This window comes from Palaemon carinicauda, chromosome 28, assembly GCF_036898095.1.
Source record: "Palaemon carinicauda isolate YSFRI2023 chromosome 28, ASM3689809v2, whole genome shotgun sequence".
NCBI lineage: Eukaryota > Metazoa > Arthropoda > Malacostraca > Decapoda > Palaemonidae > Palaemon > Palaemon carinicauda.
The window spans coordinates 46,334,829-46,352,673 of NC_090752.1; the positions used below are offsets into that span (position 1 = coordinate 46,334,829).

At 39.8% G+C, this 17,845-nt stretch overlaps 2 protein-coding genes across 2 annotated transcripts in view; both read right to left on the reverse strand.

Annotated features, from left to right (window-relative positions):
* Positions 1-17,153, reverse strand: part of LOC137621559 (uncharacterized protein KIAA0825 homolog) — a 132,483-nt gene extending 115,330 nt beyond the window's left edge. The window contains exons 1-3 of the mRNA XM_068351952.1: positions 17,027-17,153; positions 13,950-14,931; positions 4,983-5,179 (exon numbers count right to left, since the gene is read on the reverse strand). Of these exons, the coding sequence (XP_068208053.1) occupies positions 4,983-5,179; positions 13,950-14,551 (799 nt within the window). The 5' untranslated portion in view covers positions 14,552-14,931; positions 17,027-17,153. The remainder of the gene's footprint in view (positions 1-4,982; positions 5,180-13,949; positions 14,932-17,026) is intronic.
* Positions 14,686-17,615, reverse strand: LOC137621792 (frataxin, mitochondrial-like). Its single transcript, XM_068352300.1, has 3 exons — positions 17,524-17,615; positions 17,027-17,150; positions 14,686-14,931 (listed from the first exon to the last, which is right to left on the reverse strand). Exons 1-3 carry the CDS (start codon positions 17,613-17,615, stop codon positions 14,686-14,688), a joined length of 462 nt encoding a protein of 153 aa, XP_068208401.1.
* Positions 17,616-17,845: the final 230 nt, after the last annotated feature.

Here is a 17,845-nt window from a genome sequence, read left to right on the forward strand (position 1 = left end):
CTTGTAAGAGGTCCCGGACTAGGTGAACAACTGGCACGAACAGACGAACCCTCGGACGCAACACTGAAACACTTTGCTCATATCACTTTATCACTTTTGATTTTCTGTTTGCACTTATTTCACTGAAATCGAAACTTTAACTGATTTCTACCTGAAACACGCAATCCTATCCTTCATTAAAAGGTAGTAATTGCGAAAACAGTTTTACAATGCAACAGAAAAACATAAATAAAGATAAAGAATTCAGTGGCTGGAAAAGACTAAACACTAGATCAAATAAACTACGTTTACAATCTCTCACCGCATAAAGCCTGGGAACAAGAATAAAACCCTAGAAACGTTTTACCTTCTTCCCCTACAGCGACTAGGGAGAAGAGTAAAAAACGAGAACAACGTTACCCGCTTGAACGAAACGTTTATTCTCCTCTCTCTCCCTCCGTCTCTATCTCTCTCTCTCTCTTCTCTCTTGATTTAGCACCTGAGAGAAGAGCCCAATTATAAATCGTTAAAACATGTTATTTGCTAAAGGAAAAAACTGAAAGGTTTCCCAAATAAAAAGTTCCTTTATTTAGAATTTAAACCATTTAAGCTAAGAAAGAATGAACGAAACGCTAGAATCGGTTTACTCTTACTGCAAAGTGAAACCGTGATACACTCTCTCTCTATCGTAACGATAGAGCGCATGTTGAACGTTCTGAACGTCAACAACTGCGGAGACTAAAAAACTAAACGTTAGTTCATCTTTGAAAACAGTACGAGACTATCAAAGAAATTCTTTCATAAACCTCAAAATTAAAAAAGTATTAAATTCTTAAAAGGTTAAATACGATATAACGGGCTCAATGTTAATCAACTTCGGTTCCAAGTAACGACCGCCTACTATTAGGAAAGGTCGCATATAAACAAACATAAAAAAAAAAAAATTTATTTTTTAAAAGTTTATAATAAATGGAAAGTTAATCGAAGAGGCCTATAAAGGCGGAGAGATATAAAATAAAAGGATCTAAAACTTGTTAAGCAAAATTACCAAAAACCTAAACACACTTCCGTCTAAGGGAAGGGTCGGCCATTTAAAAGTGAAAGAGAGTCCATACTCTCTTCGTCACCATAATTAAATCTATCCAAAACGAGTTCAAGTTTTGAAATGAAGATAAAACCCCTGCATAGCGAAAGCTCAAAACTGGAATAGAGTACTTCACCAAATCGTTGTGAAAACAACTCCAGTTAGGGACGGCGTATTTAGTAGGTCTTGCCATTGGCACGACAGAGAGAAAATTGGTTCGATGTTGACATCGAGTACTTGAGTACCTACTTGACAGATGGCGCTGTTGATGTACACCCCCACCTGTATAGCGATCGCTGGCGTATTCCGCCCGTAGGTTTTTTCTGTCGGGCAGCAGAGCTGACAGCTATATGATCATCGGGTAAGTTTAATATTGAAAACTGTATTTTTTGTTACGATACAGACCATCGTCCATTTATAAGAGTACGACTTCACCGAAGTTGAAATGACCAAAAAAATTTAGTGATTAAGTTACAACTCCTGGCAGATAGCAGATAAACCCCACCTCTCCACCAGTCAATCAGCAAGACACTTTCTTTCAACTTTTGGTCAAAGATTTGCAAGATGGTTGAACTTTCAGATATCATTTCATAATCGTTACAGTATTTACACCCTCCCAGACTAATTATGATAACCGTGGAGAAAAGAAGTTATGCGCCAATAACTGAATACACTAGAACAAGCATTCATAAGTTTGGCAAGTGTATTAAAATGGAAATAGACTATGGGAGTTGGAAATTTTAGGACATGGAATTTTAAAAACTTTTAACAAAAGGGAATGAGATTATAAAACTAGAATCGGTGATACAACATAAAACTAAACAACTCCACATTGTCAAGAAAGCCGGGGACTGAAGATTACTTAGGCTGTATGAACCGCTAGCGAATACAACTACAACAAACTATCAAAGGCAAACTTGAACATTAAATTAACCCCACAATATGCTAAGGCCATTACTAAGAAGAGTGGATAACTAATCACAACTTAATTTCTGTTACTTAACTTGACAGTAGATGAAGATTCCTAACTCTAGAGGAAACAAAACAAAGCATCTTATTCCGACGGCGACTGTAGGAAAGATGATGGCTGGGCGCAAGTTAGTGCCCACATAACATTATCTCTAGCAGTAGTGATGGTTTTCAGTGATGATGTGTCATTGATAGCCAAACGATATCAGCACTGAAGGTGCTGTATCAAGTTTGAGTGTCTCCCTATTACACACTGAATCTGTGCTTTGCAAATCAATACACTGGCCCTATAGCAAGGGAGAAAAACTTCTTCGGTATCAAGTAGGAAAAAATCCCCTTTTGTTTCTTATGGAAGTTGCCTACCTCCCAAAATTGGGGGAAGGGCCATGGTAAATAGATAGATTATATTGTATTGGATTCCCTGTTCTAGCCTTTTACAGATAAGTCCTTGGAAACCACACAGTACATTAACCAAAAGTTCTTTTTAATTAAACTGACGAATTATAAATAATAAGCAGCAGAAAGATCTAAATGACCTAAATAGCGCCTATGATAAAAAGTTGCATTCTCAAAACCAGAGAGCTCACAATACAATATCATTGTTGACGAGATCTAGATTAATTCAGGTCTGGTTACACTACAGTATTCATTAACAATAATCTAAGATACAGTATTGTGGTAAAATACTAAAATTTTGAACAAAAATATAAAAGAATATTACCTCTAACAAAAGTAGTAATGATGATACTAATAAAGTACCTTGCAAATCGTGATAAACATCAAAGTATATTGACATCCTGGTAATAGAAATAATAAATCTGTTAGCACCAAACAATTGTAATGAAATTGAAAACAAATTTGTTAGCACTAAGCAAATGTAATGAAATTAAAACCAATCATCAAAAATACATTATCTATTTCTATTTACCAAGGCACTTCCCCTAATTTTGGGGGGTAGCTGCCATCAAATAGGGAACAAAAGCGGACCTTTTTTCTCTCTCTGCTCCTCCCAGTCTGACGAGGGATTCAGCCGAGTTTGGCTGGTACTGCTAGGGTGCCACAGCCCACCCTCCCCCGTGATCCACCGCAAATGAAGTTTCATGCACTGAATTCCCTACTACTGCTACCTCATGGTCACCAAGGCGACTGGAAGAAGCAGCAGGGCCTACCGGAACTACGTCACAATCGCTCGCCATTCATTCCTGTTTCTAGCAAGCTCTCTTGCCTCTCTCACATCTATCCTCCTATCACCCAGAGCTTTCTTCACTCCATCCATCCACCCAAACCCTGCCCTTCCTCTTGTATTTCTCCCTTCAACTCTTGCATTCACCACCTTCTTTACCAGGCAGCCACTTTCCACTCTCTCAACATAGCCAAACCCCCTCAACACATTCATATCCACTCTAGCTGCTAAATCATTTCTTTCACCCGTTCTCACCCTCACCACTTCGTTCCTAACCCTATCTACTCGAGATACACCAGCCATACTCCTCAGACACTTCATCTCAAACACATTCAATTTCTGTCTCTCCATCACTTTCATTCCCCACAACTCCGATCCATACATCACAGTTGGTACAATCACTTTCTCATATAGAACTCTCTTTACATTCATGACCAATCCTCTATTTTTTACTACTCCCTTAACTGCCCCCAACACTTTGCAACCTTCATTCACTCTCTGACGTACATCTGCTTCCACTCCACCATTTGCTGCAACAACAGACCCAAAGTACTTAAACTGATCCACCTCCTCAAGTAACTCTCCATTCAACATGACATTCAACCTCGCACCACCTTCCCTTCTCGTACATCTCATAACCTTACCCTTACCCACATTAACTCTCAACTTCCTTCTCACACACACTCTTCCAAATTCTGTCACCAATCGCCCAAGCTTCTATTCCGCGTCTGCAACCCATACAGTATCATCCGCAAACAACAACTGATTTACCTCCTATTCATGGTCATTCTCGTCTACCAGTTTTAATCCTCGTCCAAGCACTCGAGCATTCACCTCTCTCACCACTCCATCAACATATAAGTTAAACAACCACGGCGACATCACACATCCCTGTCTCAGCCCAACTCTCACCGGAAACCAATCGCTCACTTCATTTCCTATCCTAACACATGCTTTACTACCTTTGTAGAAACTTTTCACAGTTTGCAACAACCTTCCACCAACTCCATATAACCTCATCACATTCCACATTGCTTCCCTATCAACTCTATCATACGCTTTCGCCAGATCCATAAACGCAACATACACCTCGGTACCTTTTGCTAGATATTTCTCGCATATCTGCCTAACTAAAAATCTGATTCATACAACCCCTACCTCTTCCAAAACCACCCTGTAGTTCTAAGATTGCATTCTCTGTTTTATCCTTAATCCTATTAATCAGTACTCTACCATACACTTTTCCAACTACACGCAACAAACTAATACCCCTTGAATTACAACAGTCATGCACATCTCCCTTACCCTTATATAGTGGTACAATACATGCACAAACCCAATCTACTGGTACCATTGACAACACAAAACACATATTAAACAATCTCCCCATCCATTCAAGTACAGTCACACCCCCTTCCTTTAACATTTCAGTTCTCACACCATCCATACCAGGTGCTTTTCTTACTCTCATTTCATCTAGTGCTCTCCTCACTTCCTCTCTTGTAATCCCTCTCATTCTCATCTCCCATCACTGGCACCTTAACACCTGCAACACCAATTATATCTGACTCCCTATTATCCTCAACATTCAGTAAATTTTCAAAATATTCCACCCACCTTTTCCTTGCCTCCTCTCCTTAGCAACCTTCCATTGCCATCTTTCACTATATCTTCAATTCTCGAACCACCCTTCCTTACTCTCTTCACTTCTTTCCCAAACTACTTATTATTCTTTTCATATGAACATTATATAAAATATAAACATACCTTGCATATAAAAGGCCCACATTTGAATAGCAAGAGAATGCCTTTCATTCTCATGATATGGTTTGGGATTCGTCCAGTCATGACTACAGGCATCATGTAATAAAGCAGAATGGAGCAAATCACAATTGTAAGAAAGGATGTTCTGCATCATGAATTCAACAACCTCCCCACATCGACCTAAAGCAGCAGTCAGATTCCTGAAATGACAAAAAAATCATGAGACAAGAAAAATTATGATTATATTATGGTATATTATTTTACAAAAGCTCCTGAATACAAGTTAAAGGTTAAATAGAATATGTAGATGGTTAGAAAGATCTCTTAAGGTCATAAAAGCTCTGTACCTGGCAAAGGGCCACTTATTATAACATTAAACAACACTGCATAAATGACATGCCTTTAAATTCTAAAAATAAAGTAAAACCAATAAGAACTCTGTAAAATTTCATGGAGAATACCACGTATCATTTATCCTTTGTTTACAGAGAAAAACCACTCAACCCTTAAAAAGGTCAAATTTATCAACAGAGAAAAACCACTCAACCCTTAAAAAGATCAAATTTATCAACCTAACAAATTTTTCTCCTTAGACAACAACAATTAACCTGTACAACAAATTTCAAGTCAGAAGGAGCTAGGAAAAAGTTTAAAATTTGTTACAATCTGAAATACTATACTTTAACTGGTTCAAGTACTTGTAAATCTAAACCTCAGGATGTGCACATCTCCCCTCTCCACACAAAAGTAAAGAATAAAATGTTTTGACGAGTGAATAAATACTTGGTTCACAAACAACATATTGCTAACTGTATTAGTCTTCTTAAAAATTGGGAGACCCAAAACATATCACCCATTTGCTAAACAAAGGACATTAACACCCAGTTTCATTTCTCTTGCTCTCTGCAAACCCACACAGAAAAAATATAAGTCAAGATTCTCATAATTACAGCTTTTCCAGTTATAACATTTGAAATAAGACACCACTTGTCCAAACAAAATAAAAGCATCCAATTTAAGAAAAATTGTGATATAACTGAGCTAAAGGAAGATATTTCAAGACATGAAAATAGTGTCCACGTCTGATCTGGCCATAATTCATTTCAATAGATAGATATTTAAGGGGAAGCTCAAGAAACCTCAATCAGGTGTCAGTGGTGTAATAAGACTAAGGAAAGGAACCCCAGAAGTTCAGTTACCTTTCTCCACCTTCTTCTTAAGCCATACTCTCCTCATTACTGGTAAAGTGTAGTAAATTTCTAGTAATATCCTATATTTCCTGTATTTATATCTTTCTTGTTTTTGTGTCAGGGTTTATGTATACACTGCTTCATTAAACTAAAATTTGTGTTGAAATGCTAAATGAGGAGTCAACTATTAGGATCTTATGGGAAAATTTGATCTGGTTTTCAAAAAAATTGTATCTCTAAGAGTTTCTTAAAACACAATGCGTTAGAGAGCCAAGGATCCACTATACAGTATTTGTAATAAGGAGGGGTGATGGAATATTTATTCGGAATATTTATTCATCCTCCCTCCATATTCTTTTCTAAGAGCTAATTTCAAAACTGGAGACCTAAAAACATTCCATTTACTTCATAAATAACTTCACAAAAGCTAAATGAAAGCATGAAAAAATAATTGTGGTTGTTTTTACATAACAAAACCCAGTAAACATAGCTAATAGTGTACAATGTAATTTGGACAAACAAACGCTTCAGCTACTTGATATAAAATCCTCAAATAATATAACACATCAAAAAACCATATCACACAAAAAAAATACAAATACTATCACATACCAAAGCTGGTGCTGTAATCAGTAAGGCAATAAAATTTAAAATGAAATTTGAAATACGGTAGATATAAAATAAATCAAGTACTGTATCCTAACCTCATAAACCAAATAAAAGCATTTGCCATTAGCAGATAACATAACTCACTAAAAAGTACTATGACTAATCATGAAAATTTTCAACTATCAGTTCTCTTCACCTAATTCCAAATATGTATTCTTTTAGTTATATTCTATGCTTAGCAACTTTACATCAACAGAAAATGAGCTTATTACCAAGAAAGTTAACTATGTAGAAACACCTCGCAAATACGGTTTTCATACAGTATTTGAGGTTTATGAATTTGGGCTAAATGGACCAGTGCCATGCCCTAGGAGGTCATTCAGCACTAGGGAAAAACCCCACTTTTGCATTATGATGTAAAAATTATGTTATTTTCATTAGTAAAATAAATTTTTGAATATACTTACCCGGTGATCATATAGCTGTCAGCTCTGCTGCCCGACAGAAAAACCTAAGGACAAAATACGCCAGCGATCGCTATACAGGTGGGGGTGTACATCAACTGCGCCATCTGTCGAGCAGGTACTCAAGTACTCCATGTCAACACAGAACCAATTTTCTCCTCGGCCCACTGGGTCTCTATTGGGGAGGAAGGGAGGGTCCTTTAATATATGATCACCGGGTAAGTATATTCAAAAATTTATTTTACTAAGGAAAATAACATTTTTCAATATTAAACTTAGCCGGTGATCATAAAGCTGATTCACACCCAGGGGGGTGGGTAGAGACCAGCATTATATGTTTACATTAAGAGCTAAGTATTTTGTATTTCATTTTAGCAGTTATTCAAAATAACAAACATAAAATCAATAAGTACCTGGTAAGGAAGTCGACTTGAACCATTACTCTGCCTTTTTAAGTACAGGTACGTCTTCCTTACTGAGCCTCGCGATCCTCATAGGATGCTGAGCGACTCCTAGGAGCTGAAGTATGAAGGGTTGCAACCCATACTAAAGGACCTCATCAAAACCTCTAATCTAGGCGCTTCTCAAGAAATGACTTTGACCACCCGCCAAATCAAGTAGGATGCGAAAGGCTTCTTAGCCTTCCGGACAACCCAAAAACAATAATAAAACATTTCAAGAGAAAGATTAAAAAAGGTTATGGAATTAGGGAATTGTAGTGGTTGAGCCCTCACCCACTACTGCACTCGTTGTTACGAATGGTCCCAGAGTGTAGCAGTTCTCGTAAAGAGACTGGACATTCTTAAGATAAAAAGACGCGAACACTGATTTGCTTTTCCAATAGGTTGCGTCGATTATACTTTGCAGAGATCTATTTTGTTTAAAGGCCACGGAAGTTGCGACAGCTCTAACTTCGTGTGTCCTTACCTTCAGCAAAGCTTGGTCTTCCTCACTCAGATGGAAATGAGCTTCTCGTATTAACAGTCTGATAAAATAGGATAAAGCATTCTTTGACATAGGCAAAGATGGATTCTTAACTGAACACCATAAAGCTTCAGACGGGCCTCGTAAAGGTTTTTAAATAGAACTTAAGAGCTCTTACAGGACATAAGACTCTTTCTAGTTCATTTCCAACCATACGATAAGTTTGGAATATCGAACGATATTGGTCAAGGCCGAGAAGGCAGCTCGTGTTTGGCGAGAAAACCAAGTTGTAGAACATGTAGCCGTTTCGGATGAGAATCCGATGTTCTTGCTGAAGGCATGAATCTCACTGACTCTTTTAGCTGTGGCTAAGCATATCAGGAAAAGAGTCTTAAAGGTGAGATCTTTCAGGGAGGCTGATTGTAGCGGTTCGAACCTGTCTGACATAAGGAATCTTAGTACCACGTCTAAATTCCAACCAGGTGTAACCAAACGACGCTCATTCGTGGTCTCAAAAGACTTAAGGAGGTCCTGTAGATCTTTATAGTTGGAAAGATCTAAGCCTCTGTGACGGAAGACTGATGCCAACATGCTTCTGTAACCCTTGATAGTGGGAGCTGAAAGAGATCGTTCTTTCCTCAGATATAAGAGAAAGTCAGCTATTTGAGTTACAGAGGTACTGGTCGAGGATACGGATACTGACTTGCACCAGTTTCGGAAGATTTCCCACTTCGATTGGTAGACTCTAAGGGTGGATGTTCTCCTTGCTCTAGCAATCGCTCTGGTTGCCTCCTTCGAAAAGCCTCTAGCTCTCGAGAGTCTTTCGAAAGTCTGAAGGCAGTCAGACGAAGAGCGTGGAGGCCTTGGTGTACCTTCTTTACGCATGGCTGACGTAGAAGGTCCACCCTTAGGGGAAGTGTTCTGGGAACGTCTACTAGCCATCGAAGTACCTCGGTGAGCCATTCTCTCACGGGCCAGAAGGAAGCAACTAGCGTTAACCTTGTCCCTTCGTGAGAGGCGAATTTCTGCAGTACCTTGTTGACAATCTTGAACGGAGGGAATGCATATAGATCTAGATGTGACCAATCTAGTAGAAAGGCATCTATATGAACTGCTGCTGGGTCCGGGATTGGTGAGCAAAATATTGGGAGCCTCTTGGTCATCGAGGTTGCGAAGAGATCTATGGTTGGCTGGCCCCAGGTGGCCCAAAGTCTCTTGCATACATCCTTGTGGAGGGTCCATTCTGTTGGAATTATTTGTCCCTTCCGACTGAGACAAACTGCCATGACATTCAAGTTGCCTTGGATGAACCTCGTTACTAGTGAAATGTCTAGACCTTTTGACCAGGTGAGGAGGTCCCTTGCGATCTCGTACCCTGTCAGAGAGTAGGTCCCTCCTTGCTTGGAGATGTACGCCAAAGCCGTGGTGTTGTCCGAGTTCACCTCCACCACTTTGCCTTGAAGGAGAGACCTGAAGCTTTTCTAGGTCAGACGTACTGCCAGTAGCTTCTTGCAGTTGAAATGCATTGTCCTTTGACTCGAGCTCCATAATCCCGAGCATTCCCTACCGTCTAATGTCGCACCCCAGCCTACGTCCGATGCATCCGAGAAGAGAACGTGGTTGGGAGTCTGTACAGTCAGGGGAAGACCCTCTCTAAGGTTGATATAGTCCTTTCACCAAGTCAGACCAGACTTTATCTTTCCGGAAACCGGGATCGAGACCGCTTCTAGCGTCTTGTCCTTTTTCCAGTGAAAAGCTAGATGGTATAGAAGAGGACGGAGGTGTAGTCTTCCTAGTGACACAAATTGATCCACGGATGACAGTGTCCCTACCAGACTCATCCACAGCCTGACTGGGCAGCGTTCCTTCTTCAGCATCTTCTGGATGGATAGCAGGGCTGGGGGTTGATCGTCTTGTTCAGCAACGTCCTCATCAGAGGGTTCCTCATCCGAAACTGATGAGGAAACGGCAACGGAATGGGCAACGTCTGACTCGCTAAATCCGGTCGCACTGGTGGATGCGTGACGGAGCCGGACGCAATATCATGGCACTGCTGCACAGTCTGTGAACTGTCAACAACCATGGGTGCGCGAGGAAGTACAGCGTCAACCCGAAACTGTCTAGACTGTCTGGGTTGTGCAGTCAACACCCTACCGGGTTGCTGAGGTTGACGCACTGCGTCACAACAAGTCACCTCTGCTGGTTGTTGAACGTCTTCCTAGTGACACACTGAACGTCAACAACCACCTCCGAGCGTCGCTTAACGTCAACGTGCGACTGGCAACCCACACTGGGTCGCATCGGTGGAGGAACCACCTCAACTGGCAGACGCGAGTAGGATACCTCAGCGTCAACAGGGCGCACAACCAACCGGTTGGAAGGTTGTTGGCCAGAAGGTTCTTCTCCGTATTGAAGTCCTCTATCAAGGACACAAGCTTGGACTGCATGTCTTGCAGCAAAGCCCATTTAGGGTCTACGGGAGCAGGTGTGGCAACAGACGGGGTTAGCGACTGAGGCGGAACCATTTACCATCCCTGGAAGCCTTGTTATGTGTGACATAATAGTACAGCAAAACTACAAAGGCTCGACAAAAGTTGAGAAGTTGACCTGTAAACAACTTGGAGCGTCTCCTGGCTAGGCGCCAGGGCGAGTCTACCAGAATTGAGAAGTCTATATGGGCAGAGGCATGAACTCCCAAGCCGAGAACTTCTCTCGTGTCCTAACAGACTCTCGCTCTATAAGCCAGTTTAAAAGAAGGGAAATCAAAGGCTGTATCCCTAAAACTCCTCCTGGTGCAAAAACCAGTCGCCTAGCCAACGTAACGCTCTCTAGGAGAGCGAGAGAGCACTAGCTTAACAACAACGGCTTCGAAGTAGTTAGGCCTAGTGTAAGTTCTGACGTTAGGCGAACGAGGAGCAGCAGTTACAAGATCCGGACGAAGATCCTTAAAAAATCATCATGATTTAATTAAAGTCCATAGGAGGCTAAGCAGCTTAAGGCTCCTCTCCAAATGACAGAGTCCTCAAAGGAATATCAGTAGGAGGGAGAACAGCACTTTCTCATCTACAGGAACCTTGTCCGAGAAAAGCTAGGTTATCTCAGTGAGGGTCTCACTGGTGCATTAGCAGCAGACCAGAAGGCAACGTTATGTAACTGCTTGACAGTCTGTGAACTGTCAAAAACTGAACTGTCAACCACAACAGGTGCGTGAGGACATACAGCACTGGTGCATTAGTAGCAGACCAGAAGGCAACGTCATGTAACTGCTAGACAGTCTGTGAGCTGGCAACAACCATAGCTGTGTGGGGAAGCAAAGCCTCTACTCCTGACTGACTAGTCTGCTGCGGGCGAGTAGCGGTAACCACAGTGGGTTGCGGAGGTTGACGCACAGCGTCAAAACAAAGCAACTTAACTCCACCCTCCTGTTGTTGTGGTAACTCGCGAACGTCAACGGAGGGTAGCGTGCGTCTGTGAACGTCAACGTGCGGCTGGCAGGGTACACTGCGCATGGGTGGTGGAACTCTCACAGGCGGAGTGCGGGAGCAGGTAGCGTCAGCGTCTACTGAACGCACAACCGTGGTTGGTTGTAGGCTAACGGGTGCAGCGTCAACCTTCTCCGCACGATACTTCTGCATAAAAGATGCTAACTGTGTCTGCATAGACTGTAGCAAAGACCACTTAGGGTCTACAGCAGCAGGTGCGGCAACAGACGGTGTTACTGCCTGTTGCGGTACCACTTTGCCTCTCTTAGGAGGTGTGCAGTCATCGGAAGACTGCAGCGAGTCCGAACTGACCCAGTGGCTACACCTGGGCCGTTGGACTTGCGCGGAAGGGACCGACTTGCGCTTAATAAGCTGCGAGACCTTGGTCCAAGGTTTCTTACGAGAAACCTCTTCTGCAGACGAGAAGTAAATGGGCTCTCTCGTCTTTGTGTGGGTGGGGCGATCTTGGGTAGATACGCCCGAAACCACGGAGGGAAAAACGTCTGTTCGTTGATCAAGGCCTGACGAACCCATAAGTCGTTCGACATTACTTCTCCCCTGGGCTTGGGAGCTTGCAAGAGGTCCCGGACTAGGTGAACGACAGGCACGAACAGACGAACCCTCGGACGCAACACTGTAACACTTTGCGCATATCACTTTATCACTTCGATTTTCTGTTTTGCACTTATTTCACTGAAATCGAAACTTTTACTGATTTCTACCTGAAACACGCAATTCTACCCTTCATTAAAAGGTAGTAATTGCGAAAACAGTCGTATAATGCAGCTCATTAATACTAGCAAAAACAGAAAACATATATAAAGATAAAGAATTCAGTGGCTGGGAAAGAGACTAAACACTAGTTCAAATAAACTACGTTTACAATCTCTCACCGCACATAGCCTGGGGACAAGAATAAAACCCTAGAAACGTTTTACCTTCTTCCCCGTACAGCGACTAGGGAGGAGAGTAACACGAGAACAACGTTACCCGCTTGAACGGAACGTTTTTTCTCCTCTCTCTCCCTCCTTCTCTATCTCTCTATCTCTTTCTCCCTTGATTTCGCACCTGAGAGAAGAGCCCAATTATATATCGTCAAAACATGTTATTTGGCTAAAGGAAAAAACTGAAAGGTTTTCCAAATAAAAAGTTCCTTTAATTTAGAATTTAAACCATTTAAGCTAAGAAAGAATGAACGAAACGTCAGAATCGATTTACTCTTACTGCAAAGTGAAACCGTGATACACTCTCTCTCTATCGTAACGATAGAGCGCATGTTGAACGTCCTGAACGTCAACAACTGCGTAGTCTAAAAAACTAAACGTTAGTTCATCTTTGAAAACAGTACGAGACTATCAAAGAAATTCTTTCATAAAACATTAAATTTAAAAAGTTTTAAATTCTTTAAAGGCTAAATACGATATAACGGGCTCAACGTTGATTAACTTCGGTTCCAAGTTAGGACCGCCTACTATCAGGAAAGGTCGCATATAAACAAAACATAAAAATTTATTTTTATATGTTTATAATAAATGGAAAGTTAATCGAAGAGGCCTAAAAAAGGCGGAGAGATATAGAATATATAGATCTATAACGTGTTAAGCAAAATTACTAAAAACCTAAACACACTTCCGTCTAAGGGAAGGGTCGGCCATTTAAAAGTGAAAGAGAGTCCATACTCTCTTTGTCACCATAATTAAATCTATCCAAAACGAGTTCAAGTTTTGAGATGAAGATAAAACCCCTGCATAGCGAAAGCTCAAAACTAGAATAGTGTACTTCACCAAATAGTTGTGAAAACAAATCCAGTTAGTAACAGCGTATTTAGTAGGTCTTGCCAGTGGCACGACAGAGAGAAAATTGGTTCTGTGTTGACATGGAGTACTTGAGTACCTGCTCGACAGATGGCGCAGTTGATGTACACCCCCACCTGTATAGCGATCGCTGGCGTATTTTGTCCTTAGGTTTTTCTGTCGGGCAGCAGAGCTGACAGCTATATGATCACCGGCTAAGTTTAATATTGAAAAAAGAGGGTTACAGCAAGAGGGAAGAAATAAAATGGGAATGGAAGTATATTAGAAAGCAAAAAATTAGTCGGCTAAGGGTCAAAGGAATGCTGCAAGGACCCAAAGTAATGCTTATAGTGCACAACACTATTGCACTGTAAATACTAACCCTTTTAGGGGCAAATACAGTTTTGAAAAGCTCACTACAGTAGTGTTCTTTACATTAATCATGGATGGCCGTATTACTAAAGTATTGTTATATATTACAGATTAAGTAATGTACTGTGCTACTTACTTGGTGGTAGGCTGTTTAAGAATATCTTTATAAACATTAAGTCGACTTCTCACAAGAGCTGCTGAAGCAAGACACATGAACAGAATCTTATTGTTCCCGGAAATGAAAGCATTTTCACTAACACGTTTAACATGATCTAACATGTAATTTGAAGATTGTTCAAAAGCATTCATTAGGGCAGTTTTTGGTGGCAGAATTTTTCCTCTGACCTTGGTCATAACAGGTGGAGTTTTAGCGTCTTTAGCTCTTGAAGCAGATGATATTGTGCTACCCGGCGTAGAAGCTGGAACTTCCACAGGAATATGACGACGAACTGGATACAGAGAAATCTGTCCTTCAGACCCCACCATTACTTCACTGGGTAGTACACCCCTTGACTTTTCAACTGTTGGATTGACCGTTGATTTGAGGCACTCCTCCCACTCACAAACACCCTTGCTTACACTTGCCAGTGCAGAGACTGGAGTATCTCTCTGTCCCCCGATTGAATATGGACAGACAGGCATATCTTTAATCATCCCAGATTTCTTAAATTCAGCCCATTCCTTGTGAAGAGCATCCTTAACAGCTCCAACTAGTTTACTAACATCACCGCCAGCCATTTTCTAGAATAAATTATCCAATACAAAATTCAATTTACACTTATGGTATTTGCTAACAATAACCCTATACCGTAGTAGCACATGGAAAATCTTTCCCCACTTCCAACAGTTTTGTAGAAAAAAAATATTAAGTATTAGTTATTACTCTTCCCATACGCTAGCATAGACATATCTATATTTCTTTTAAATATTTTTGATAATTCATCACTTAGACAGTCATGCAGACAAATTCCATCATGCTTGTAGACCCAAGTGCCATTATTAAAATCATATCTTTTTGGGCCGCTAAAAGGTGATGAAAACCATATTTGTTTATTTGGAGACTGCTTGTTGATCACATATGTCCCAACTTCACCAAGGTTTAAGGTTAACACACCAGTCTGTAAAGAAGAAAAGAAAAGGATTTTAAACATAAGTAGCCTAGTTTTGTTAAAAACTAAGATGATCTACAATATCAATAACATTTGTGTTAATGGTACTTTACTAATTTGTCATGTTCTCTTTCACTCAACTACTACTGAAGTGCTTAAATTTTTACTATATTCTATAAGTAAAATGCTTGCTATATCCTTCATTTTCCTAAAACATGCTGTAAAAACCTCAGCTGTGTAATGAAAGTAAAAACCTAGATCAAGATGTCAAAGACTAAAAAAAATACTAGGCCAATCAATCCAAAATGTGCTGGATACAACACTACCTATAAAATATCCCTGAGAGGCATAGAAAACCCATCTTAAATCATAAAAAGAAGACCAAGAGAGACCGTACGCATTATAAATACATTCACCATAACCAGGCTGTATTATCATGAAAAAATACATACTGCTTTACCCTAATAAAAATGTAAAGCTAAGATAAACTGTACCTCATTCTTTGAAGAACACATAATTTTCAAGATTGATTGATTGATTTGAAGAGTCTAACATCTACTCTACTCTTTTTAAGAGTGTCATAAAAGAGGAGTTCTCTACATGCTTATATCATTAGTACTGGCTTGATAAAATATGATAATATAGCCTATACAGTACTAACTTCATTAATCATTTTATATGTGGTCTAGAGTATCAAAGCATATACATAACATGAATGTATACAATTAACAAATAACTTTAACTTGCTCATAACATTTGTACACAATTCAGCAACTAGCAATCTTTATGAAGAGATTAAAAACAAAACCTTCACATTCACTTTTGAAAAACCCCTACAGCAATACTGTACAATAACCACCGGTAGCAATATCCAATAATTTTCCTTTTTAGGCCTAATCACTTCATCAGTTTCTGACAAGCTATCTGGCACCAACTGTAGTCTTAATAATGTCTAAGCTGTTGATTCAAAGACTTTCCTTTAATCATTCCTTTTCAAGTAGGTACAAATTAAAAAGCACTATCTGAAGGGTTTAAAAATTGTCTAATTAATTTTTCCTGTATTGATGTCAATTATACTTCTCATGACAGTGCCATAAAACAAAGTAATGTACACTGTACCAAGAAATGCCTCAATTGGATCTTTGAAAACCGCAAAGGTTAAATTCTAACTTTTCATAAGTGACAATTTATGTTAAATATAGCATATTACATTGATTAAGACAAATCATATCTCTGTACTAAGTGACTGCCCACTAAGCAGTCCCTCATTACCTTTATAACCTTTCTACCCAGTACTATATGAAGATAATCATTCTATATACTGTGTAGGATACTAAAGGCCTATATCTATGAGGTTAAAACAACTTATAGATAAATTAAAACAAAAGTAACCTTCATGTTCCACACATGAAGCATTCTTCACCACTAAGAGGGGCCCTCATTAACCTACTATATTTCTCCCTTGAGCTGAACCTATGAAATCCACAAGAATGTCAATGAATCATGGGTCAAGGGAAATTTATTTACAAAGTGAGGCGATTATCAATGAAAAAAGCTATAACCCAAACATTATAATTCTAAATATGCTAAATTGCTGCTTTAAAGAGAAATTGTTAAAACTCAACAATGCTGTGTTGGCCAGGTTGTATCAATCCCTACTCCTACTACGATACAGGGTTTTACCACCCAAGTTAGTTGCTTTTAGTTCTTTAAATAATATCATTGCAGATCTTTTAATGCAAACATACTTGAAATCCTTTTTTTTTATTCAAATCACAAAACTACTTTCAAAACGAGAAAGCAACGGAAAAAAATTAAAAATAAGAAAATTTTAGCAAAGTAAAAAAAATAATAAGGTAATGTATAATTACATCATAGTACAGTATAGCAAACCTGAGGGCTCCTTCTAGCTGTGAAAAGAGCTCAACTGAAAACAATACAACAGTATACTGAATAATCTGTTGTAGAAACATTGAGATTGGCGAATTCTCACACTTCAGGTATTAAAGATAAGAACCATAGTTTCATCTGTCACATAAACACATATACACCATATCTTTACAATAAACAATTATACATCCACCTTATTCTGATAACTACTTACAGAATACAAGACATCTGCATCGATAGGGCATTCTTCCGTTTCCACCAGTTCATCAAGAAATTCTGTCAGACTCTCCAAAGTTTCTTCACTGACATGCTCAAAAGTTATATCATCAAGTGTAACACTGAAAATACAAATAATCATATTAAGGAAAAGTGTGATGTAAGGATTTGGGATACAATCATTATCTCTGAGAATTACTCTAATAAGTATGACAATTAAACCAGTCAATAACTAACCAAGTGTATCACTGTAACTCTTAACGAGGGGATCAATTTGATCTAGTCTTACATGCTTATTTTTGACAACCTTTTAATAAGTTCAGATAATAGTTTTCTTGAATAAGGGTAGCTAAGCAACTCTCAATAGTTACTCCCTTTACCAAGTCATAAAAAATACAAACCAGAGACAGTATAGGTACCAAATACACATCCTATGTAAATCCTGGTGGAAAGTAATCCACGTCTACATGATCATCCGCGGATTACCTCAACTACCAGCCCATGGACACCAGCTGAATGTGCATGAGAGGTGGCATCTCCACAGTTGAGGATCCCAAAGTATCCATAACAGAGTATAGAGTAGCCATTCCCCCATCCAGGTAGAAAAGGCAAAAGAGGGCACCCAAGCTCCTTCAACAGCTGGCCAATGGCAAGAGTATTACAGGCATGGGGCAGTGCAGCTAAGGCTAGCCTGGCTATTTGGGTAGGCAAGCCAACCAATACCTCACACCCATTGGGCGGAGGCATCAGGCCGTAGTTTCATAGGAACCAGCCTGGCTGATGGATAATGCATGACACAGCATGGGGTCATGCATCT